The sequence below is a fragment of the Vicugna pacos genome, chromosome 17 (genome assembly GCF_048564905.1).
Source record: "Vicugna pacos chromosome 17, VicPac4, whole genome shotgun sequence".
Taxonomy (NCBI): domain Eukaryota; kingdom Metazoa; phylum Chordata; class Mammalia; order Artiodactyla; family Camelidae; genus Vicugna; species Vicugna pacos.
Window position 1 is genome coordinate 23,637,516 of NC_133003.1, and position 23,604 is coordinate 23,661,119.

The 23,604-nt window shown below is 49.9% G+C and overlaps 1 protein-coding gene across 2 annotated transcripts; it reads left to right on the plus strand.

The window, feature by feature from the left end:
- Nucleotides 1-5,147: 5,147 nt before the first annotated feature.
- On the plus strand, nucleotides 5,148-18,102 carry ALAS1 (5'-aminolevulinate synthase 1). 2 transcript variants are annotated; one of them, XM_006196378.4, is made up of 11 exons: nucleotides 5,148-5,301; nucleotides 6,265-6,483; nucleotides 9,634-9,861; nucleotides 10,674-10,823; nucleotides 11,247-11,469; nucleotides 12,354-12,538; nucleotides 13,076-13,255; nucleotides 13,609-13,773; nucleotides 15,481-15,749; nucleotides 16,451-16,613; nucleotides 17,793-18,102. In XM_006196378.4, the coding sequence occupies exons 1-11, from the start codon at nucleotides 5,151-5,153 to the stop codon at nucleotides 17,951-17,953; spliced, it is 2,094 nt and encodes a 697-aa protein (XP_006196440.2). In that variant the 5' UTR covers nucleotides 5,148-5,150; the 3' UTR covers nucleotides 17,954-18,102. The 2 variants fall into 2 exon arrangements, with proteins under 2 accessions (XP_006196440.2, XP_072797507.1); XM_072941406.1 differs by having other exon boundaries at nucleotides 5,296-5,427.
- The last annotated feature ends 5,502 nt before the right edge of the window (nucleotides 18,103-23,604 follow it).

A 23,604-nucleotide genomic window follows, 5' to 3' on the forward strand; every position in this document is an offset into this window, starting at 1 on the left:
CAGCCCCCAGGGTGCCCAAGGAGAAAGGAGAGGGTAGGAGGCTTCCACCAGGCTGTGAGTCCTGGTGCTATGCAGTCGGGCCCAGAGCCTCTGACCCACATGCAAGGAATAGAGAGAGAGCACAGTGTCACCAGGGTGTGGGGTGTGAAAGGCGTCTTGCCTCCCGAGGCTGTGGCTGGTTGCCCAGATGTTCCTGGGGGTGGGTGACTTCCCCTAAGAATCAGGTGGCTGGCTCCTTGGCTGGCTGCTCCCATCTGCCTACCCAAACTGGACTTACACTTGGAAGTAGAGAAAAGCTTCATGGAGACCTGAAACTTAGACACAGCCATAGCCCCATTCCTCCCAGCTTCCTTAATCTCCTCGGGGTGGAGCACCAAATCAGAGGCAGAAGGCGTTCAGGTCAGCCATGGTCTCCACCTGCTGGTTATGTGACCTTGGGCAAGTTACTTAACCATTCGGAGCTTCTGTCCAATGTATGTGGCTAATCATTGCACTGACCTATAGGGCTGCTTCGGGGGACCAGGCCAAACATCTGAATAGAGCTGTGACTTGTTGCCATACTTGTTGATTGTATTATTATCTTCCTCAGCCTTTTCCTTATTGCCCATATCCACCCAGCACCCCTTATCTGGGCCTCACTAACTTTCTCCCTGCTCCTCCCCACGTTGTTCCAGCTCCCCTCGCCCCTGGCCAGAAGGGGTGCTTTAAATGCCTCCAGGGCCAGAGAGAAATGAAAGCCCCTGCTTTGGTTGATAACCACATTGTTGATAACAGTGGGATTGCAGCCATGGTCAGGACTCCAACTGCCCTCCTCCGCCATGTACCTTCTCCTTCTGCCTCTGGCCTCTAGCCTCCCTGACTCTCTAACATCCCTCCTGCAACCCAGGCTCCTCTAGCCTTTGCTGAGGGCCCTGCAGCCTGGCTGCTCCGTTGGAGGCAGTATCTATTTGACACCAGGTCCCAGCTCCAAGGTGGGTGCCCCTCCCCACCAAGGTCTGTCCCAGCACCCTCACCCGTACCCACAGGTCTTAGCCTGTAATGGCTACATTCCTGGTATCTGTCTCCCCAGCAGCCCAGGGCAGGGAGCGACGTTCCTTCACACTGTGCACCCAGCACCAGCCAGAGGAGGTGGGCTCAGCCTGGTCCCTTCACTCCACCCCATGTCCCCATTACCACCCCATCACCACTCCATCATTGCAGGGGGCCTGCTCTGGCCTGATCCGCAGGCAGGGGCTTGGGGTGAGGACAAGCACTGGGGAACTCACCTCTAGGTCAGTCTGATCCTTCCCCTAGCCCTCCACCCCAAACCCTCCTCCAAAGGCGGAGGGCAAAAGAGCCCAGTGTGTGAGCTGGAAAGCAGGGTACCTTTTGCAGCCCAAACCTCATTTGCTGTGTGGCCTTGAGCAAGTCCTCTATTCTCGGGGTCTTAGTCATCCTGGCTCCAAAATGGATTAGGGGTACAGACACACTCAGATGTCTGCAAGGGCAGGCAGGTGTCACTGCTTGGGCATCACGTTTCCACAGGGTTGGGGACACACTGAAGGGAGCGCAGTGGAGAAGTGGAGAGAGCCCATCCCACCTGGGCCAACCCAGGGGCTCCAGGCCTCCTGAGTCCTCAAGAGAAGGTGGAACTCTGAGTTTCAATTTAACAATCTCCTGCTTGTTAAATGTTGACAATTTGCATTTTTAAAAAGCACTGCATGGGTCAAATAGAGCATGTCTGGACCACAATTTGTGGGTGCTCGGCTGGAAGGCTAGGTTCAGGGGTCCTCTGGGGCTCTCTAAAAGGATAGTGTTTGTTCTTTAGGCCTCTCCTGCTCTCTTTTGGCAAGGGGTTGGGGGCTGCTGCTCCCTGTGAGCCACCCCAGACCTGCCTCCTGGAGCACTGGATGGCTTTGCTCCACTCTGGCCCCTCTTCTAGTCAATCAGAGCCCACCCCTTGCCCCACAGCTGGCTTCACAAACCCAGGACTAGGCCTTCCCCAAGTGGGCCAGAGCCTGAGAAGTTTTCAAATGTAGAACCAGCACAAGGCAGGTGTTGAGGGCCTCAGAACCCTCCTGCCCCGCCTAATCTCCAAATTCCTATCATAACTCGAGTGCCCTATCATTGTAAACCCTGGAGCTCATGTTTCCAACCCTCCAGGGCAGAGCTGAAAGGTTTCCAGAACCTCTAGCCACTCTGCAAGGCTGGCCCCCCACCCACCACTATTCAGACAGGCACTGACACCCCAAGAGCACTGCTGGCTCAAGGCAAGGCCACACTGAGCATCAGCAGCACAGGCTAGAGGTTTTGTCCACCTTCAAAACTGTTCCATGTCTATCTGGGTCTCCCTGAGGGGAAAGCTGGCAAGATTTTTCGCCTGGCCGGCCAACATGGAAACTGAGGCCCAGAGGAAAGCAGTCAGCTAGCTCCTCAAGGTCCCTGGGCTGCATGACCCTTAGAGAAGGGCACTGCTAAAAAATAGCTCCTGGGGCCCAGAGTGGGAAAGCATGAATTCTTGGGTTAGGGTTAACATTTTTCTTTTGCCTTGACCGCTGGGCAGGTGCTGTATACATCAGACCCTGACAGTGAAGATGACGCAGACTGAGGGGGAGGGAGGAAGTGGGGAAGGCCAGGTCCCAGCGTCATCTCCAGAAATGGAGCCTGACCTTGCCGGAACTCTGGAGGCTTGAGATCCCCTGCCCAGGGCCAGGGTGATAAGATGAGTTGGTACTGCGGCTCTGAGGAGGAGAGCAAGACAGAAGTGAGGGAGAGAAAAGAGAGGGAAGAAAAAAGCATGGGGGAGGAGGAGAGAGAGGAGGAGGAGAGGGAGAAGGCTGAATCCAGGAGAGGAATCACAGCTCTGCAAGAATGGGACCTACCCAGCCTTGTTCCTGAGGCAGGAGGGGCACTCCCACTTCACAAATGCAAAAATTGAGGCTTAGGGCATGGGGTAAACTGCCCCAAATCCCAGAATCAGAATGTAGCCGAGCCAAGATGAGAACTCATGGATTTAGCTTTTGCCCTTCAAGGTCTCAAACTGGAAACCACTCAGGTTGCATTTCCCAAAATGTGGTCCCAAGATACACCATCCCTGAATTACCAGGAGGGAGGCCTGGTTAAAATGCAGCTTCCTAGGTTAGAATCAAAGGGGAATGGTCCAGGATTACGCATTTTGCTCAGTGCCCTCATTGGTGATGGTCCTTTGAACCCTGACACTGGTAAGCTCTGTGGCTCTTTCATGGCCTTTCTGGTCTGGCTTCCTAGCCCACATCCCAGATGTACCCCCACAGCCCAGCTACTCAGGATGACTCACCCTGCCACCCCCAAAACAGAACTGGGCCTTTTCCACTGAAGGCCTGACCCACTAGTCTCCCAGTCCCACAGAGGCCCACGCTTCCAGCCAGCAGCTCTCTCCTGGAAGCCTTCCTCATTGTTGGGATTCCCCTCTCGTTCAGTGCCTGTTGGAGTAATAGCCTTCTCCTCCATCTGGAATTATTTACAACATTCTCTTTCATTTTTCATGTGGGTCTGCTTTGTTTCCCAACATTTCCCTCTATTAAACAGGAAATTCCCAGAGGGCTGGAAACTTGTTGGTTTAAGCAATAAGCCTCTGAAATCTATGACTTCACCTGACCCTCCTGCCAAGCACAAGCAGGGCTGGGAGAGCTTTACAATGAGGAAATGGAGTCTTAGAGAGGTTGTGGCCTGCCTAAGACCAAATAAGATTCAGAGCTGGGGCTTCTCCAGCTCCAATATCCAGTTCTGCTTCTGCTTAGCCTCTGATCACTCAAATAGCCCTGCAAGGCAGGCAGAACAGAGATTATGGGTCCATTGCCCAGATAAGGAAAGTGAGGCCCTGAGATTGGCAAAAGCACTCAGTACCATTTTTATCCTGTTTCTAGCAGCACTTAGGTCTGACCTTTTCTCTTACCTCCTCTCTGACTGATAGGCATTACCCAGGGCCCCTCAGCAGGATGAGGCAGAGCTGGGCCTTGGATTCCCAGGCAAGGCCCTCACTCTGGACCCCTGGACTGGTCCCACTGCCACTCTAGACCCAGAGGCCTCCTCTAAAGGTGGACTCATCTCACCTGCCTTGAAGCTGGTTGGAGACCCAGAAAGGGTACTGGGAAGGACCCGGACACACCTTAGTCATCATCACTCTAGACTTTATTCCTCTTACTAATGCTCAGCTGGAGAAGGATCAACCTGGACGGCCCTTTCCTCGAGTGGAGGAGGGCAGCTCTGAGCCTGGCACAGGTCCAGCCCAACCAAACCCAAGTTAAGCTGGGAAGGGTGTGGAGGAAGGCCAGGCTGGCGTTCCTGAGAGGGGTTTGCCAAGCTCTACCCTGCAGGTGTGGTTTGGGGGAGACTCAAAGGAGGTAAGGCTGACTGTGAACTTTGGGAGAGAGCCCTGAGTCATCCAGCTGGTGCCCAGCCAGAGTGGCCAGCAAGGGACTTTGGAAAGCCCACAATGGAAAATAAAAATACGAACTAATATGTGTCAAACCCCAACTATGTGTCAGGCCCCATGCTTCCAGCCTCCCCGGCCAGTGTGTGGTGTATGGGTTCCATGCAGCCCTGTTCCTTGTGTTCCTTCTCTGAATCAGGTGAAGTCCCTTCATCTCGGACCATAAAGTGCCAGAGCTAGGTCTCCTTCCCCTTCTGCTCCTCCTCACTCACCTCCCTCCAGACCCCAACAAATCAGCCCCAAGACCACTCCATCCTTGGTCACTCCAGCCCCACCTCCTCCGAGAAGTCCTCTGCTGTGAAAACAAGCCCTGGGGTAGGGCGGATCCTGCTTAAGATCCTGGTCCGGAACCCCTTGTTTCCCCTCTCTCCTCTATGTCAAATACCCATCTTTACAGCCCTACAGCCCCCTAGTTGGCCCTAGTGGCGCTTCCCCTAGGATTCTGCCCTTTAATGCCCCACCGTAGGGGCGTAGGGTTCTGAAGCATAGAGTAGTTGGTGAGGAACCATAAGGTGGTGCAGGATGAAGTCACCCGTCCACATCCGTGCCTTTCGTCTTCCCGGCAGGTGATCCCGGGAAGCCGTGGCGGCAACCTCACCCACCGAGCGCAGGCAGGAGGGCCGCTCCGCCGGCTCCGCCCTTCCGACTCCAGGAGCTCGCCGCGGCGCGCCTGCGCGGGGAAAGCCATCGCCCACGGCGCATGCGCAGTTTTCTCTCCCGCTGTATATTAGGACGACGGGATTCCCGGCCTGAGGATTCTCGCCGACAAGGGCAACGGCTGGTTCGGCTCGTCAGCTGGGGTACCCTCGGCCAACGCCGCTGTCGCCAGCTCCGCAGAGTTCTCCGCGCAGGTGAGGACCCGCGCTCAGGGTGCGGAGCGGCCGGGGACCCCCACCGCGTGTCCTGTCTTCCCGCGCCCTGCTCCCTTAGCCATTGGGACCCCATCCCCCATCGCCGCAATGATCCACAGCCTCGAGGTCAGCGTTCATATGCCGGATCTTTTCCCTGATCGGCCCCCTCCCGACATTTTCCATTTAACCGGCCGCTTTAGAATTCCCTTCTCATACCCCTCCCGTTATTCTCCAGCCCTCGACCCCCGGGTTATCTCTCGTCTCCCGTGCCCAGGACCAGCACCTACCGCCAGACCCAAGGCCCTCGTTTTTTAGCCCTTGCCTCTTACCAGTTAGTCCCAGGAGCACTTCCCCTTGTCCCCCAGGCCTTCTTTATGACCCCTTCTTTCTCAGTTATGCCCAGTTCACCAAGATGTAGGGGCATGATCTCGGTGAAAATCCTGGCCTCAGGAACCCAGGGCTGGGCTGGATGCCTTCTTCGAGTTTGGGAGTGTGGAGACCAGGAGAAAATCAGAATCCCTAAGAGTCCTCTCTGCCTGGACGGACGACAGTGGCTTCTTCCGTGGCCTCACTTCTCCACCTGGGTGTGTGCCAAGGTGTCTTATCTGCACTGTGCATCATCCTCAAGGAGCTTCTGACCTCCCAAACCTGTTCCTGACTTGTCCATTGTGTCCCACCTCCTTTGTTATTAATCATGGGTATTTACTGTATTTGTAAAGTTGCTTCGCAGGTGCCTTTGTACCTCGCTGGGGAGTGAAGAAGTTGGTGACTTGAGTAGAGTGTGGTCACTTCTTAGTTGCATCCCTCATCGGTGCTGTCCTTAGACATTTTTGAGTGAGACTTGTTAGTGTCTCAGGTTACCCTTGCTATCAACTTCAGGTGACACCTGAAAAACTAGGGACCTTGGAGTGGTATTTACCTGATTATTAACAAGTGTTGGTGTCACTCATCATCTCTGTACAGGATCAGTGCACCTCCTGGACATGGAGACTGTGGTTCGCCGCTGCCCATTCTTATCCCGAGTGCCTCAGGCTTTTCTGCAGAAGGCAGGCAAATCTCTGTTGTTCTATGCCCAAAATTGCCCTAAGATGATGGAAGTTGGGGCCAAGCCAGCCCCTCGGGCCGTGTCCACTTCAGCAGTACTCTGCCAGCAGGTCAAAGAAACCCCACCGGCCAATGAGAGTAAGTGTCACAAGCAGTGAAGTCGAGGGTGGCGATGTTTGCATTCATTACAAGATGCTGGAAGCAGTTCTAGTCCACAGTGCTGATGAGGGTCACATTATCAAAGGGGTTAGTCTGTGCCAGGATTGTATTCTAACCATCCTAACCCCACAAAGTAGGCACTTTCAATTTTCCCACATTTTTTTTTTTGTAATTTATGGATATGGGTTATTACTGTGGTTACAAACTTTCAGAACAGGACTCTGAGACATTGAACTGAGACTTTGCCGAATATCTTTTGGCTTTGGTGTCCTTTTCCTTCCATCACAGAAGGCAGCCCCCAACTGCAAGGCTTCCAGCAGACTCAGTTTTCCCATCTGATGAAAAAAAGATGAAGCAGTGGCCAGTGTTCCACCTTATAGATTGCATGGCAATGTCTGTTGGAGTCTTAGTGTTTGTCAGTGCCTCATTCATGTAAACATAAAGTTGCAATGTTCTGTTCCAGCCTTTCCTTCACTAGATATTTGGCCCTTTGGCTTTTTTTTCCTTTTAACACACTTTATTTTTAGAGCACTTTTGGGTTCACAGCAAAATTGAGTAGAAGCTTTTAGCTTTTGCAAGTTGTGATTTTTTTTCCCCTTGCGTTTGCTATGTTGTCTGGACTGTGCCTTTTGCCCTCATTCATTTCTCTGTGCTGTGCCTTCCCAAATACCTGCTAAATTCTTATGTAGTCAGTTATCTTATACATTATATCTTTGGCTCCAGACCATATAGGCTATTGCAGGCTAAATCATCTTTAAAGTCAGTTCTACCTGTGTGTTATTCAGTTAGCTGAGGCTGTACTGAGGTATCACGCAACCTCCAAATCTCAAGGGTCTAATACATAAAGATTTGCGTCTTGTTCACACAAGATCCACTTTGGGTAATCAAGACAATTCTCTTCTAAGCAGTGACCTGGGATTCCACACTGTGGTGTCCTACAGCTTTACCTCTGAAATAGGTGGCTTTTGCGTCACTGCTGCATTAGGGGAAAGTGAGAGGGTCACAAACCAGCTCATCTTAAAAATTTTTCGTAGTAGTAAATTTCATTCATGTACAACAGTAATCGATCCAGGGTTAATTTTGCTTCACTTGTATCCCCACACACTCTCTCACTGGGCTATTTTGAAACTGGTTCCAGAAATTTCCTCTGTAGATCTCAGTATATGTCTTTAAAAGATATGGCTTCTTCCTAAAAAGCACCATCAGAATACCATTATCACACCTCAAACATGACACAATTTCCTAATGTCAAATATTACATTAGCCCCACCAGCTCTTGGGTATTTTAGCCAGGAAGCAACATATAACATCTGTTGGCCAAGACTGGTCACATGACTCCCACTAAATGCAAGGATGCTATTCATTTTCTCTTTTTTAAATTTTTTTTTTTTACTCTGGCAAAATGCACTAATGTAAAACTTCCATTGGAACCACTTTTAAGTGTACAGCAGTGTAAGTACATTCATATTGCTCTGCAGCCATCACCCCCAGCCGGTGTCCAGAAGTCTCTTCAAACTGACACTCACTCAGTGCTGACTCCCCATCCTCCTCCCCAAGGCCCAGGCAAACATTCCTCTTTCTGTCTCTAGGAATTTGAGTACTCTCGAAACCTCACGTAAGTGGAATCATGCAGAACTTGTTGCAGTAGTGAGTTTTTTTTAACATACGTATTATTTTGTATATGATTTTTAAATTTTTGTTTTTAATAAAGAGATCAGAGTTAAATTAATTTTAGTCTATCTCTGCCAGGAGAGAATGAGGCTTTTCAGATTCTACTTATTCTAGAGAATAATTTACGTTATAGGCCGTGTCAGGTGTGTTCTCTGAATGTGGACTTGCAAGAGAAGAATGTTTTTTTCTTTTAGTGGAAAGGATTTAATCCTTTGTAGGATTTTTTTTTCCTCTTTACCATTGTTCAGGAGTCAGTTACGGGTTTTTTTACTGAACAATCGAAATCCTCTTTTACCATTCTGTCCCTAGCAATAGATCCCTCTTCTAGTCTTGGTTGAGTAAAATGTGGCTTTTACAGACTACCATGCAAATATCACAAATGATATTCACAAACTATTTACTAGCTTAGGTAGATCTTTATAATGAAAAACGCAGGATAAACATGTATATAGAAAATAAATAAAACTTGTTTTAAACCTGTACTTAGGGGGAAAAGATAATATACCAAGTTGTCTGCAATAGTTATGTTTTGAATGATAGAACTGTTTTTACTTTTCTAGACTTCCTACAGTGACTGTGTATTTACTGACTTTTATAGTGAATGAAATGAACTTGAAAGCAATTTTTTTTTTACTTTTCCTTATAGAAGATTTTAATAAAGCTGTCTTGAGACAGCTTACCCAAGTTGTAGGAGAGCCCAGCCTATGACTCACAGGAGTATTCCAGGATGATGAAGAAAGACTTTTCTAGAAGGAAGATGAATGCATTTGCTCAAGGGGAGAGGGAAGTCATTATAACTAGAAGCATAATCACCAGCCAACTGTGTTAAGTTATGAGCTTTGATGGATCTAGATGAGAAGGAAGAGGTGTGTGAAGGTGATTGATGTCCCTGTGGGCTCTGCTTAGCATATTGATAGTTTGAACTCTAGCAGACAACAATCCAAATACCTTGCTTTTAGCCTAGCTTCTCTTGCTAAGAAGAAAACCAGTAGTTTATAGGTTAAGCAACAGTAAGCCTTTTTGTCAAGAATCTGTTTAGAAACATTAGCAGAGAAAAAGTTGTATGACCACTGCCAATTACCATCAAGAGTGTGTCCTCTCATGAAACATGTGGAGCATACTTGGGGTAGATTTACTGGAAATAAACCAACTCAAAGACTCTGGGCTGTCTAAAAGTAGAAAACTACTTTGGAGATTTGTAAGGGAGAAATACGGTGGCTTTTTCAAGAGGTGGGTAGGTGGATGTGCCAGTGAAGTCTTCACAGGAGCGTTTCCAGTGGGGCAGATGAAAGAACAGGTGAGCTGGCAGAACCTAGTGAGGATACAGTTGTGTCTGGGTCATGGGGTAGAATAAGTATAAACTTTGTCTTTGAGGCAAGAAGTGAAAGAAACAAGTGGCTTTCTTGTGTGCTGTGCGACCAGATCTGATGCCTCTGTTTTTCCATCTCCCCGCCTCAGAGGACAAAACTGCCAAAACTGAGGTTGGGCAGGCTCCTGATGGACCCCAGCGGACTCTTGATGGCACGCAGCTTCCATCTGGACACCCCTCCCTTCCCGGGAGCCAGGGCACGGCGAGCAAGTGCCCTTTCCTGGCAGCCCAGATGAGCCAAGGGGGCAGCAGTGTCTTCCGCAAAGCCAGCCTAGAGCTTCAGGAGGATGTGCAGGAGATGCACGCCGTGAGGAAAGGTAGACAGACTGCATGAGCCATCAGGAAGAGTGAATGGGTCCTTGGGTGCTTTCGGGCCCTCAGATTTATGTATGAACTATTATTAGGGAAGTATTTGTGTCAACACCTTCTTCTTTTAGGGCCAAGGGGGAAGGTCATCAAGATAGACAGTCAGAGGACTGTATGGCAAAATGTGGGACTTTCTTTCGTGTGTGTGTGTGTGTGTGTGTGTGTGTGTGTGTGTGTGTGAGTGAGTGTGATGTAACCAGCTTTTATAGGAATTTCTTAGTTTCTGAAAATACCCTACAGGCATAGGCTCTTACCACTTGTGCCTTGTTTCTTTCCCACCATCTGGTGGGGTAAAAGGTAAGACACAGTGTCACTGCAGTAAGTGGTGGTCTTAGGACTCCCAAGCTGTGTGTCTTACTGATGGTCATGGAGTGACAATCTTCATTCCAGTTGTGGCTGTATCCGTGGAACACACAGTGTCCCCCCAAATCCTCACTAGCAGAAATGATACACACAGCTGGAATTGTTGTCCATGAAGAAAATTATCTCAGTTAGGGTCAGGGGTAAGATGGGGAAGGCATGCCCACCAGCTAGAAAGCTCTGGGCTTTAATGTTCCTCAGAGCTGGCTGGTAGCCCTGAAAACAAAGCCAGACAGTAACTCAAGAAGAAGAGCAGCTCCATGCACTCAGTTCCATCCAACTTTGGTTCTGATGGGTTATTTTTGTGCACTAGGCAGGAAGCCATTTTTGACAAGATGTCTGGAAGGTATTGTCAGCTCAGAATAGAACATTGGTCCCCTTTCTCTTGTTACTTTTGTTACAGAGGTTGCCCAAACGTCAGTGAACCCAAGTGTGATTAGTGTAAAGACCAACGGAGGGGAGCCAAATGGATTGCTGAAGAACCTTCAGGACATGATGCGAAAGCAAAGACCAGAACGAGTGTCCCATCTTCTTCAGGATAACCTGCCAAAATGTGAGTCTCATCATCATTTGCCTGATGCAGCACAATTTATAACTTAAACATACATTGAATTAAACATAATTGTGTGGCAAGTTGTGGATTAAAAGCTATATCCCTTGCTTGGTGCAAGTAGGTGCTCTTGGTTGTTGTGAATACCATTGCTCTTCATAGCCTGCCTCCTCTCTCTTAATACCTGTGGTCTGCTCACAGTAAGTGTTGTGCCCAGCACTCGACATGTGCCATGTCATCTGAGACATACACAGTCAGTTTCACAATGAGGATGTCAAGTAACTTCCCCAAATGGGTACTTCATTAATTTGTCCAGAATCTCCCTGCAATCAAGTGACCAAGCTGGGATTGGAACCCGGGTCTTATACCAAATTCTAGATGAGATTCTTAACCATCAGACTGTACCATCTTTTGTTTGGTTTTTAGCTGTTTCCACTTTTCAGTATGATCGTTTCTTCGAGAAGAAAATTGATGAGAAAAAGAATGACCATACTTATCGAGTTTTCAAAACTGTGAACCGGAAGGCGCAGTTCTTCCCCATGGCCGATGACTATTCAGACTCACTTATCACTAAAAAGCAGGTGTCTGTCTGGTGTAGCAATGACTACCTAGGGATGAGTCGCCATCCACGGGTGTGTGGGGCCGTCATGTAAGTAGCCCTCAGCTTTCAGCTACCACTGACGTGATTTGATGAGACATTGATGGCTTATTGGGGTTGGATCTTTTATGGGGGTAATATTCAGCAGTTAAAAGTGTGTCACAGTGAAGTGCTATTCTTAGCCTTTACAACTATTTACAGATTGCTTTGAAAGAAGCCCTAGTGTGTAAGTAGTTGGTGGAGCCCCTGTATGTGAGAGGGTTCAAGTTTATGGGCTCATTGACTGCGTGGGTCCGCTCACTTCTACCTCTCCACCAGTGAGTGCCCCTTTGACACCAGGCAGTCTTGCACAGAGGCGTCCTTGCTTATGGCTGTGGTTGGAGAAATCCAAATCTCACAGCAGCAAAGAGAAAGCTACTTCAGAAAGACATTAAAAAGGAGGGGAGAGCCCGTCATGCATGTCCTTCAGGAGGTGTGCCATGGCTAGGGATGCTTGGGAGAGTTGCTTTTCAAACTCCCCCCGGAGGCTTGCTAAAGAGAGCACAGTCTGAGGTTGAGTAATAGAGATATCCTACCATTATATGACTGGTTGGCAGAGGGTTCAGGTAACCACCATCTAAGACGTCCCTTTAGAGACTCATGTCGTGTTATTGGAGAGAGTGACGTCTGTCAGAGAAAAGCACCGTCAGTAAATTAACTACAACAACTGACTGCTAGATGAACCCGTGTTCTTGATGCTCCCTAGAGGCGGCATCACCGTAGTGCTGAGTCTAAAGATGAAGCTGGTTGAAACTTCTGGCCCCAGGTTTCCCAGGGAGAGAGTTACTAGTTTAACATAAGTTTCAGTCCCTAGATCCTGAAGAGAGGAACTATTTACACAGTATTCAGAACCATGAGATATATTTTCTGCCTGCCCTTTTTTTTTTTTTTTCAAGAGACACTTTGAAACAGCATGGTACTGGAGCAGGCGGTACTAGAAATATTTCTGGAACTAGTAAATTCCATGTGGACCTGGAGCAGGAGCTGGCTGACCTCCACGGGAAAGATGCAGCACTCCTGTTTTCCTCGTGCTTTGTGGCCAATGACTCGACCCTCTTCACTCTGGCTAAGATGATGCCAGGTAAGGAAGCCTGTGGTGGGGGCCTTTGAGTTTGAGGGGGTTTCTTAGTAGTAACAGGGATATCGGTAGCAAATAAGGCTTACAAAACCACTCAAGAGTCATGATGGCATCTGGGAGCATTTGTTCTTGAATTGAACATGAAGTGCTAACTGTACAAGTTCCAGCAGAACTTGGTAACAGTGAAGAGTCAGCTTTGCGGGGCTCGTCTTGGAGCTAATTAATTCAGATGTGCTTTGTATTCTAAGAAAATCCTTTGGAGAATTCTCTTAATCATTTGTGGTTATCTTTCAATTGAGTTTGGAGTAAGGCAGCCAGATTTAAAAGCAGATTAATTGCCTACCACTGGGTTATTCTGCACTTACGGGCCTTCTCAGAGGAGAAGCACTAGTTTATTTTGCCAGGAAGAAACTGGCGTGCAGTGTCTTTTCCTGCTGGGCAAAAGCAGCGTTTTCAGGGCGAAGTCTATTGTCCTTGACTGTCAAAGAAGTAATTTGTCTTTGGTGCAAATGGCAGTAAATAGCATTTCTGTCATGTTAGGCTGTGAGATTTACTCTGATTCTGGGAATCACGCCTCCATGATCCAAGGGATTCGGAACAGCCGAGTGCCAAAATACATCTTCCGGCACAATGATGTCAGCCACCTCAGAGAACTGCTGCAGAGAGCTGACCCCGCGGTCCCCAAGATTGTTGCATTTGAAACTGTCCACTCAATGGACGGTGAGTCTACATGGAGTAGAGGCCAATATGAAATCTCAAATGAAAACAAAGCCTGAACTTGTTAAAAGTGTGATGTTTATTTTGTTTCTGCAATTTCTGCTTTGTTTTTTTTTTCACTGCCAGGGTTTTGTAACTGGGGGACACTGTATGGATTTGGGTGAATGTAGATTTTCTACTCTGGCTTTTATTAGGCTCTAAGACCCCAAGGTAACCTAGAAACTAGGGGAAGTTAATTTTTTTCCCCAATAGTAAAAATGATACCTTAGAACGTAAGTTGTTGTGTTCTAACTCTTACCAAAACAAAAATCTGTGAAATACCAAGTGCTTCAGAGTGGTCTGTGGTCTATCCTCAGGGGCAGTGTGCCCACTAGAAGAGCTGTGTGACGTGGCCCATGAGTTTGGAGCGATCACCTTCGTGGATGAGGTCCACGCAGTGGGGCTGTATGGGGCTCGAGGCGGAGGAATTGGCGATCGGGATGGAGTTATGCCTAAAATGGATATCATTTCTGGAACACTTGGTATGTATACTCTGCACAGACTGTAATCTGCACTAAAATTACATAACCCTAACAAGGCCAAGGGCTGCTGGGTCAGGTGAGGAGATGGTGTGACAGCATCTAAAGCCTGGGCCACATTTTTGAGTGAGTTTTTATTGTCTAAGTAAGTGGCATGGCTTAGCAGAATTCCTTGAATCACGGAGGCATAGTCCCCAGAATCAAAGTAAATCTCACAGCCTAACATGACAGAAGTGCCACTTGTTGCCTTTTGAGCTCATTCCAAGCATAGTTGTGGCTCCAGCTATGCACGACGGCCACAGCTTTTACTCTCTGTGCGTCAGATTGTTCCCTTATGATTAAAAAAAAAAGAAAGGAAAAGAATTTTAGTGTTGTTCTCCTAGAGCAGTTGTCAGGACCTGCAGGTTGAGGCATTGTGTTGTGAAGTACTAAGCTCTGTGCCTATAGCATGGGAACCATTCCAGTTCACTCGGCTACTTTGTATTTCCTTGGCTCCTCCTACTTGAGAGGCAGTGTCTCTTGGAGCCAGACTCCAGACTCCTCCAAATCCATAGCCATGCTGCCTGCTGGGTGTTAATCCTGCCTGCATAACTCACTAGCTGTGTGACCTTGGGTTGGTGGTCAACTTCTCTGTGCCTCAGCTTCCTCGTCAGTATAATGGAGATAACAACAGAACCTGCCTCAGTTTGAAGAAGATAAGTGAACTGTGTGCAGACAGTTACTGTAGACAGTATCTGTGAGGTAAAAAGGCATACTGTACCAACTTGAGGATGTCAGAAGTTAGGCAGCTAGAGAGCCATGTAACAATTAGCGAAAATGCCATTTACAGCCTGCACTTGGTAAAAAAGAGCGTCCTTTAGCACCGTCAAGGGGTGTGAGAACCTTTTGCAGACCCGGAGAGCCTGGGGGTTCACAGAGCTGAGCCTTGCTGGAAGGAAAGCACTCATTCACGTGTCCAAATTCCAGCAGCCCTTTTCTTGTAAAGAGCTCTCATGCAGGTATGGTTGTTGTGAAATGAAAGAGGCTGGAGAGAGAAGTTTTCCAGTGTAAGAGCAACCCAGCCGTGCGTGGGGTCCAAGCAAGAATGTTAATTACAGAACATCACATTAAGATCAACAAGGACTCTCCTGGAGTTGTTAGTCCTGAAACTTGAGATACCGATTACATAAGTGGACTTAACAAGAACTGAAAAATGAGGCTGGCCCTAAATCAGCCGTCACAGGTTCTGACTTCTCATATTCATCCAGCAAATGCTCTTTCTTAGTTTTGTGATTACTGAAATAGAAAATAAAACCAGTCACGCCAAAACAGTTCTCGCCTTAGCTGGGTTCTGTTCCGGCCTCAAGGGTAACGCTCACGTTACCCTCTCCTGGAGGGCTCAGACCCTCTCCTGGAGCACAGGCAGTGCAGACGCCAGGGATGCAGCCGGCCTGCTGAGAAGGGAGGTGGGAAGGGAGGCGGCACTTGGTGTTCTGGCACTGCACCTGCATTTTGATCCTGGTCAGACACCAGCTTGATCACGTGACTTTGGGCAAGCCCCTTTCATACGTCCTCAGCTTCTTCCCATTTGGAAATGGGTGAACATCCCTTTACCTGAGTCTTAGGGCAGGTTATGACAAGAAAGAGCGGAGTAAATGTTCTGAGGCTCTTCAGCACCTGGCTGTGCACTTAGGGGCAGTTGCTATAATAAATGAGCCCATCTCCCCCCAGGCAAAGCCTTTGGCTGTGTTGGAGGGTACATCGCCAGCACGAGTTCTCTGATCGACACTGTCCGGTCCTACGCGGCTGGCTTCATCTTCACCACCTCCCTGCCGCCCATGCTGCTGGCTGGAGCGCTGGAGTCCGTGCGGATCCTGAAGAGCGCTGAGGGCAGGGCGCTTCGCCGCCAGCACCAGCGCAACGTCAAGCTCATGAGGCAGATGCTGATGGATGCCGGCCTCCCAGTCGTCCACTGCCCCAGCCACATCATCCCTGTTCGGGTAATGACTTGTCCATGACTGAACTGGCTGGGGGCCTCTGCACAGGATGTCATATGTTCTGGTTCAATCCTTCCTGAAGTGGGGCTGGGGCAATGTGACTGCCAGGGCAAAGGGCTGTAGCCAGTGGCCCTCTGCCGTGTTTCCACCTTTGGTTGACATCACAGTGAGAATGAAGCCTTTGAACTCAGCAGGCTGGAGTGGAGGTTCCTCCTCCAGAGCACTGGGTAAACACAGAGCTTGTATCTGGGAAGCTCCGGAAGCCTGAGCTTGGCTAGCTTTGAAGTATGGCTCTCTATTCATTTCATTTAGAAACGGGTCTTGCCCTCCCCACTACAAGGGTAGCCCTGTTGGTGTCACAGTTGAATTCATCTAATTAGTAGAGCTGGTATAACCAAAGCTGCCTTCATCCCCAGGGTGCACATGTCCAACTGCCATCATACAAGGGTCACAGAACCTCCGATTTTCCCCATTGAAGTCTGGGAGGGAGATCAGTGTGCAGTTTACCTCTAACATGGTTTTAGCTCTCTGGTATGTCTTGAACAACGCTGGACCCTTTAAACTACAGGCATCTGGGCAACGCTTTACCTCCGCCAGCCTTGCATATGGTGCTCCAGCCTGAGCCACGTAGGCATGTGTCCATTAGTCTCTGCTGAGAGGTGGTCCATCCTGGTCTGGCCTTACCTTCTGTTCTCATCAAACAGATAGCAGATGCTGCTAAAAACACAGAGGTTTGTGATGAACTAATGAGCAGACATAACATCTACGTCCAAGCGATCAATTACCCGACGGTGCCCCGGGGGGAGGAGCTGTTGCGCATCGCCCCCACGCCTCACCACACGCCGCAGATGATGAACTACTTCCTCGGTGAGTACCGAGGGCTGCCGGCACCTCGTGGGAGAGCGGCACGAAGCTGCCTTTGCAGTGTTTAGAGTTAAACCTTTCAGAGGCATTCAGATTTGTTTCTTCTTTTTCCAAGCAATTAAGAGTGTTCTCAAATGGTATAAAACTATTTAGTTGTTTGACTTCACTTCAGGATGGTATGATCGTTTGGGAAGCTCTGCGGGAGCCTGCTGATCCCCTCATCGTTTCCCCTTCCCCCTTGTCCCTGTGACTTGAGGACGCTCAGCAACAGCTGTTGCGGGGGAAAGGAGAGGCCTCCTGAGCTCGGCTCTGCACCTCTCCGTCCCGAGCCAACTCCACCCCTGACCCCTCTTGATGAGGGTACCTGCTCAGTATTCTGCCTCTCACAGTTCTATAAACCCAATCCTCCACCCTCGTGTCCACCTAAAAGCAGAGACTGAATGGGCCTCTTAAGGTGGCCTCTGCCTCAAATTTGCATTGCCCTCCTGAGTCCCTACCTGACCTGAGGGGCTTCTGCTGCCTTCAGCCTTGAGGGCCACTCTGCTAGGAATGCTCACCTCGACCTAGTGGAGCCATGCAGGAGCAACTACTTCCTTGAAGGCATGTAAAGTAAAGCCAGAGTTGGGTTTTCTCTACTTTTATAATAGTCTTAGTGAGACAGAATTCACATACCACAAATTCCACCCTCTCAAATTATACAGTTTCGTGGTTTTTAGGTAATGTGCAGTTGTCGCCACTCTGATTCCAAAACATTTTCATCACTTCAAAGAGAACCCTGCACCCCTTAGCAGCCACTTCCCAGCCCCACTTCCCCAGCCCGTCAACCACTGACCACTCTCCTCTGTGGACTTTCCTTTGTGTTACATCTTATTCAAGTGGAATTGTCCAGGATATGGTCCTTTATGCCTGGCCTCTCACAACACAGTGGTTCCAAGGTTCGTTCATCCACCTTGTAGCATGAATCAGCACTTCATTTCTTTTTATTGCCAAATAATGCATATACCACACTTTGTCTATCCATCAATTGATGGACGTTTGGGTGGTTCCCACTTTTTGACTATTATGAAAATAATCTTGCTGTGAATATTTGTGTGCAAGTTTTTGTTTGATTTGGGGGCATATATTTCCATTTCTGTTGGGTGCATACTCCCTTTAATTTTTAAAAACTTTATCACCTCACAGAAAATCTGCTGGCCACGTGGAAGCGAGTTGGGCTGGAACTCAAGCCACATTCCTCAGCCGAGTGCAACTTCTGCAGGCGGCCACTGCATTTTGAAGTGATGAGTGAAAGAGAGAAATCCTACTTCTCCGGTATGAGCAAGTTGGTGTCTGCTCAGGCCTGAGTGTTGTGACCTCAGTTACTGCACCTAACCCCAGGCCACTCTGCATCTAGATAGGCTCTCCACAATTGTCTTTGTGTGTGAATTAAATTATATTAAAATTTAATCAATAGTAAACACATAATCCTGAAAATAAAATCTTGTCTAAGTGACAGGTCCTCCTGTTTCTGGCTCCTGAATCCAGAAGTCATTTTCTTCATCCCTTTAAACTTCAGACCGTGCAGAATGCAGACCCTCCCACTCTGCTCGAACTAGCCCGGTCACCCCAGAGCAGCAGCTGTTTCACTGTCTCCCCTCCAACCTGACTCGGGCAGTGGGTGCTGCGCGGTGGTCCTGCTGTGGCCGCCTCCCTCCCGCCCTCCCTCTCAGCCACTGCCCCAACCCCATACTTCCCCCTATACTTCCCGGTTGGTGGGTCCCAATCAGGCTTGTCTGTAACTCGACCCTCCCAGAACAGCGGAGGGTCGGAGGGTCGTGCTCCTTACCCCAACTCCTGCCAGACTGCTGCCACCGTGTTCTGGGTCCTGTCACTTCTCGTACATTCCTGCAACCGTTTCTTGTCTTCTCTGTGCTGGATTTCTCCCCGTTGGCCTGCGGCATGCGCTGGCCCATCCTAAAAATAAACAAGCTCCCCCTCAGTCTCTACCCTCCTCTAAGGCCAGGAGCTGCCGCATCCCCCTGTCCCGCCCCTTTTCTGCTCAGCCCTCCCCACCTGCGTCCTTGCCGAGGCCGCTCCTTCTCGCCACGCTTTTCTCTGTCTTGCCAGGGGCCGGTTCTGAGTTCCTTTACTGGATCTCCCAGTGGTATCTGAGATGGTTGCCCTCAGCCTCTCTACGGCTTTCTCTCAGTTTCCATGCCACCAGCCTCTCCTGACTATTTTCCTCCCCCTTCCTGAGCCGGGGCTTCCTAGAACGTGGAGCGCCCACTGGCTTCATCTCTAGTTGCACTTAACGCTTCCCCTCCGCGCACAGGATCTCCCCCAGCCTTGGTCTTCGGTTCCAGCAGCACGTTGTCGCCGGCCGCCCACAAACACGCACCTGAGCCAGGCGGGTCCTGAGGGCGCCCCGGGCCTGCCCGCCCCTCCCGTCTTCCCATCACCCACCGCGTCACCCGGCCTCCCCACGCGAGATTTAGCAAGTCCTGTCAGTTCCTTAAAGCTACGTCTCATGCCAGGCCCCTTCCTGTCACCTCCGCTGCTACCACTGCGGGCAGGCCACCACCATCCTGGCATCTGCCCCAGCCTCAGCCCCGCACAGCAGCCTGAGAGAGCTTTAAAAGTACAAATCACATCGTGCCACTCCCCTGCAGAAAACGTTTCCAGGTCTTCGAACTGCACTGGTTAAATTCTATTACCTTTTCCTTTTTTTTTTTTTAGGTTTTTTTTTTGATGGGGGGGGAGTAGGGAGGTAATTAGGTTCATTTACTTGTTTAATTTCTTCTTTTTTTTTAAACGGAGATACTGGGGATTGAACCCAGGATCTCGTGCATGCTAAGCATACACTCTACCATATGAGCTATACCCTCCCCTTGCACTTGTTAGATTCTAGATTGTCACACGGGCTGACAACATTCTCTGGGGTCCGGAGCCCATCCCACCCTTATCACCTCACTCGGCCTCATGTGTGGCCACATACTCCTGGGCCTCAAATACCCAAGGAGGGTCTCCCCAGCTTCTAGGCCTTGGTGTCAGCCATTGTTTTTTCCTGGATTTCTCTTTCCGGGATCCTGGTGGGGCTTCCTGTCTTCATGCAGGACAAGGGTCCCCGAGGAGACCTTCCCTGAGCCCCGGTCTAAGGCAGCCCCTCCTGTGTTGTCACCATCGCTTGGCCTCCCACCAGGCTGCACTTCACAATGGCTTTTCCCTTGTGGCTCATTTCCTTTTCTCCTTACTTCCGTGTCCCCAACGCCAGGCACAGGACCTGCCACACCATAAGAACTAAGCAAACATGTTGAATGAACAAAGGGGGACTGTCTCAGCTCTGGCTGCTGTAACTCAACACCCCAGACGTGGGGCTGGAACAACAGACACTGATTTCTCACTGTTCTGGAGGCTGGAAGTCTCAGGTCAAGGTGCTGGCAGATTGGGTTCCTGATGAGAGCCCTCTTCCTGGCTTGCAGCCAGCTGCCTTCTCACTATGAATGCACGTGACCCCTTCTCGGTATGTGCACATGGAGAGAGCTCTCTCTTCCTCTTCTCAGACCACTAAGCCCACCATAAGGGGCTCACCTCATGACCTCATTTCAATCTACCTCCCAAAGGCCCCAACTCTAAGTGCCAGCACCTTGGGGTTAGGGCTTCAACTGATGGGGGACACCAACATTCAGCCCGTAAGAGGGACCAAGGATAACACCCAAGGCTCTTTTACCAGAAAAAATAGATGTGCTCAAGAACAACCAAGCAGCGAGAGGACAGATAAACTTCTGGCTTTGCTGCCCTCTTAGCTTAGAGGGGGCAGTGTGCTCTCTCCTCTCTGGACAGAGCTGTGCTGGGGCCCCTGCCCAAGAGACTGGGGGTGGGTACATGCACCCTTATCGGGCCAGGCACTGAGATAGCTGGCTGAGTCCTGGTCCCATCAGATAAAACCACACATCCAGGCAGGCCGCTGGGCATGGTGGAAGTCACGTCCCCTTGGAACCACCACGCAGTTCCTTTCTGGTGAGGAAATGAGCCTCGCTCAGCTTTCCCAGCTCTGTTCTCTCCTGAGAGCTTTCAGGGCCTTTCCATTGTCCCGCACATTCCCACGCCTAGAACTCCCTCCACCTCCTTTCCGCCCAGTGCGATTTCCCCCTCTACCTTGGGTCATGTTTCTCTCCGAACACTTAGCGAGACCCACCTTCCTTCTTAATAAGACGTTTAGCAAGACCCACCTTTCTTCTTATTAAGACTCACAGCCAGCTGGGTCAACCAGGTCATTAGCTCGACTATTCACTGCCGCTGAGGGGTTGTGAGAACAAAGGATGATGGAATGTTCTGCAGGAAGTGGATGGGCTTTATGAACCGCTGAAAAATGAGAAGCTTGGCTTCTAATAAGGATTCAAGTGTGAAAATGTACGATGTCATAGAAGTTTTCCTGAGAATACTTAGAAGCCAAGAGCATTAAATAAAGTGTCCTAGAGGGGAAAGGGAGAGCCGTAGCTTAAGCTCTTAGCAGGTAGAATTTCTTTACATTTATATTTCTTCCTATAACTTTCCCTAAGTCTTGTGCCCAGAACTCTACTTGTCTAGTACTCGCTGCTCTCCTACAGCAAAAAAGGCACCCGGAGGCCACACCAGGGTCCACAGGTGCCCCAGTCCTGTTCACAGCCTCATGTGCCTCTGAACTCTGTTCAGTGCTCTGAGCGGGATCACTGGCTCAATAGGATCAGTCTCGAAGCCCCATCAGCTGGTTGTCCTCAGCATAAATCCCTTACCTAATAATGATGACCGAGGACCCACTAGGTTTCCCAGGCTTCACACACATTGCCACAAATCCTTCTAATAGCCTACAGAGTAACTCTGGCCATCCCTATTTGCAGATGAGCAAACTAAGTTTTCACAGGAGAGGGCACCTGCCCAGGATAACCCAAATGGCAGAGCTGATGACCATCCCCAATAATCTGACCTGAGTCCCAGCTCCTCTCCGGCCTTGCAGGGCCGTGCTGCAGGCAGTATTCACAGTCAAGGGTGTCTGGCAGTGTGGAGGAGAGGGCCTGGAGCCAGCCACAAGCACCCTTTCTGACCACACCGCCTCCCACCCAGCCCCACCTGAGCCTAGCTCCTAGCACTCCCCACAGGGCCTGGGATTGTGGTTCTGCCCCCTGACCCCGTAGCTTTTCCCTACAAGCCAAACCAAGTGTCACGAACCCCTAGACTCACTTAAGTGGAGCCCAACAGTCCTCCTACTGTAGCCCCCACGCTTCATCTCCAAAATGTTCCTCTTCTGAATCCACAGCCCCCCAAAAAAGCAGGACTGTGAGCACGAGTGAGTGGGTGTGCATGTGGAAGTTCTAGCTGGGTGCTACCCGAGGGCAGATTTGGTCTGAGATGGGCAAATTGTGCTTCCCACATGCAAAATGTGGTGCCTGGGACAGGACACTGCCTCCTGCTCCTGCTCCTGCTCCTGCTCCTGCTCCTGGATGTGGCTGGAACAGACGCTGAGCCTCAGCTGGAGCCTCCCCCAAGACTCCAGCCTGGGGGAAGGATGGTTCTTGTTTTCATTTCTCTCCAGGCATAGGCTTTGGTTAAAGAAGTGCATGGGGCCTTACTATACCTTCAGTCAGATCAGATCAGAGCCCTCATGGGGCTTCGGATCTTCTGATCAGTGGGTCAAAGATCTTCCTCTGTCTTTCTTTCAGGCAGGCAGATAACAGGGGATGCTAACCCCCCTGCAGGAGCCCTTAAACCCAGTCAGGGGAAGGAGGCCTCAGATGTGGCCTGCAGAGAGGGTAAAAGCAGCCCCCGCCCTGACCAGGGCTGCCCACAATCAGGCTGCAGGATTAGCCAAGTATGCAGTCAAATCCAGCCTTCCAGCCCAGAGGCTCCTAACAGCCAAGCTGCCACAAACTGGCCTGGGCCGTGAAGCTGACCCTACCCTCCTGCTGCTCCAGGCCCCAGCTCTGACTGTCAGGCTAATGCGTCTCCTTTGCTCCTCAAAGGGCAGGTTTAGTTGTGGGGATGGGAAGTGAGGCAGCCAGCCTGTGCAAAGCACCTCAAGGGCTCTAAGCCTGACGTGACCGACAACTCACCACACAATTGTGGAGAACTTGAACAGGCTGTCCCCAAACACTGGTCATCAAGGCTCCAGTATCTTGAAATCTACACTAAATCTACCATCAAACCTAGAAACACACACACACTCCAACCAGGTCAGGTGCAGCTGCAGCCTACACTTAGGTGCAATCAGCTGTGGCCACTTTGCAGCCAGGTAGCAGCTCATCTAGGTATCCCTTTGATGTCAGAACAGAGAGACCCAGCATGCACTCTAGGTGGAAACAGAAAAGGATGGATTGTGAGTTCACTCTAGAATTTTCCGTGGCTCTCAGCTTGCTGTGTCAGGATATACCCGCAGGCTGTATCCTCTCCCCAACCTGGCCAATCTCCTAGGTGCAGCACAGGCATGACCACCAGAGGGCGGAATTGTCCCTCTGAATTTGCAGGAAATCTTCCCCACCTACTTCGTTGTTTTTTTTTTTAATGAAGGGAAGGTAATTAGGTTTATTTATTTATATTTGGAGGATGTACTGGGGATTGAACCCAGGACCTTGTGCATGCTAAGCATGCATTCTACCACATGAACCTCCATCTACCCTCTTCTCCATTTACTTTGGAATGAACCTTCCACCAGCCTGCCACCTCTCAGGAATTTGGCAGCAGTCAGAAATGAAGCTGGGGGTGGAGAAGGGAGGGAGGGTGCCCCCTCTACAGATTCTTCGCCCGTAAAGCATCTTCAGTCCTGCATTAGCAGGTGAGGGAGACAGATCCTAAGACCACTTACAACAGAGAAGTGCTGAGCTCAGTGGGACTGCGCATTTGCGGGGAGAGGTGGAAAGGAGTAGGAGACCCAGCCTGCTCTCTGGGCAGAACCAACACCACATTCAGTGACCTTCCTCAGACTCTCCTGAAAAGATACCTATGAACACAACTGCCCTTGGCAGCTTCCCTCCCCTGCAGACCT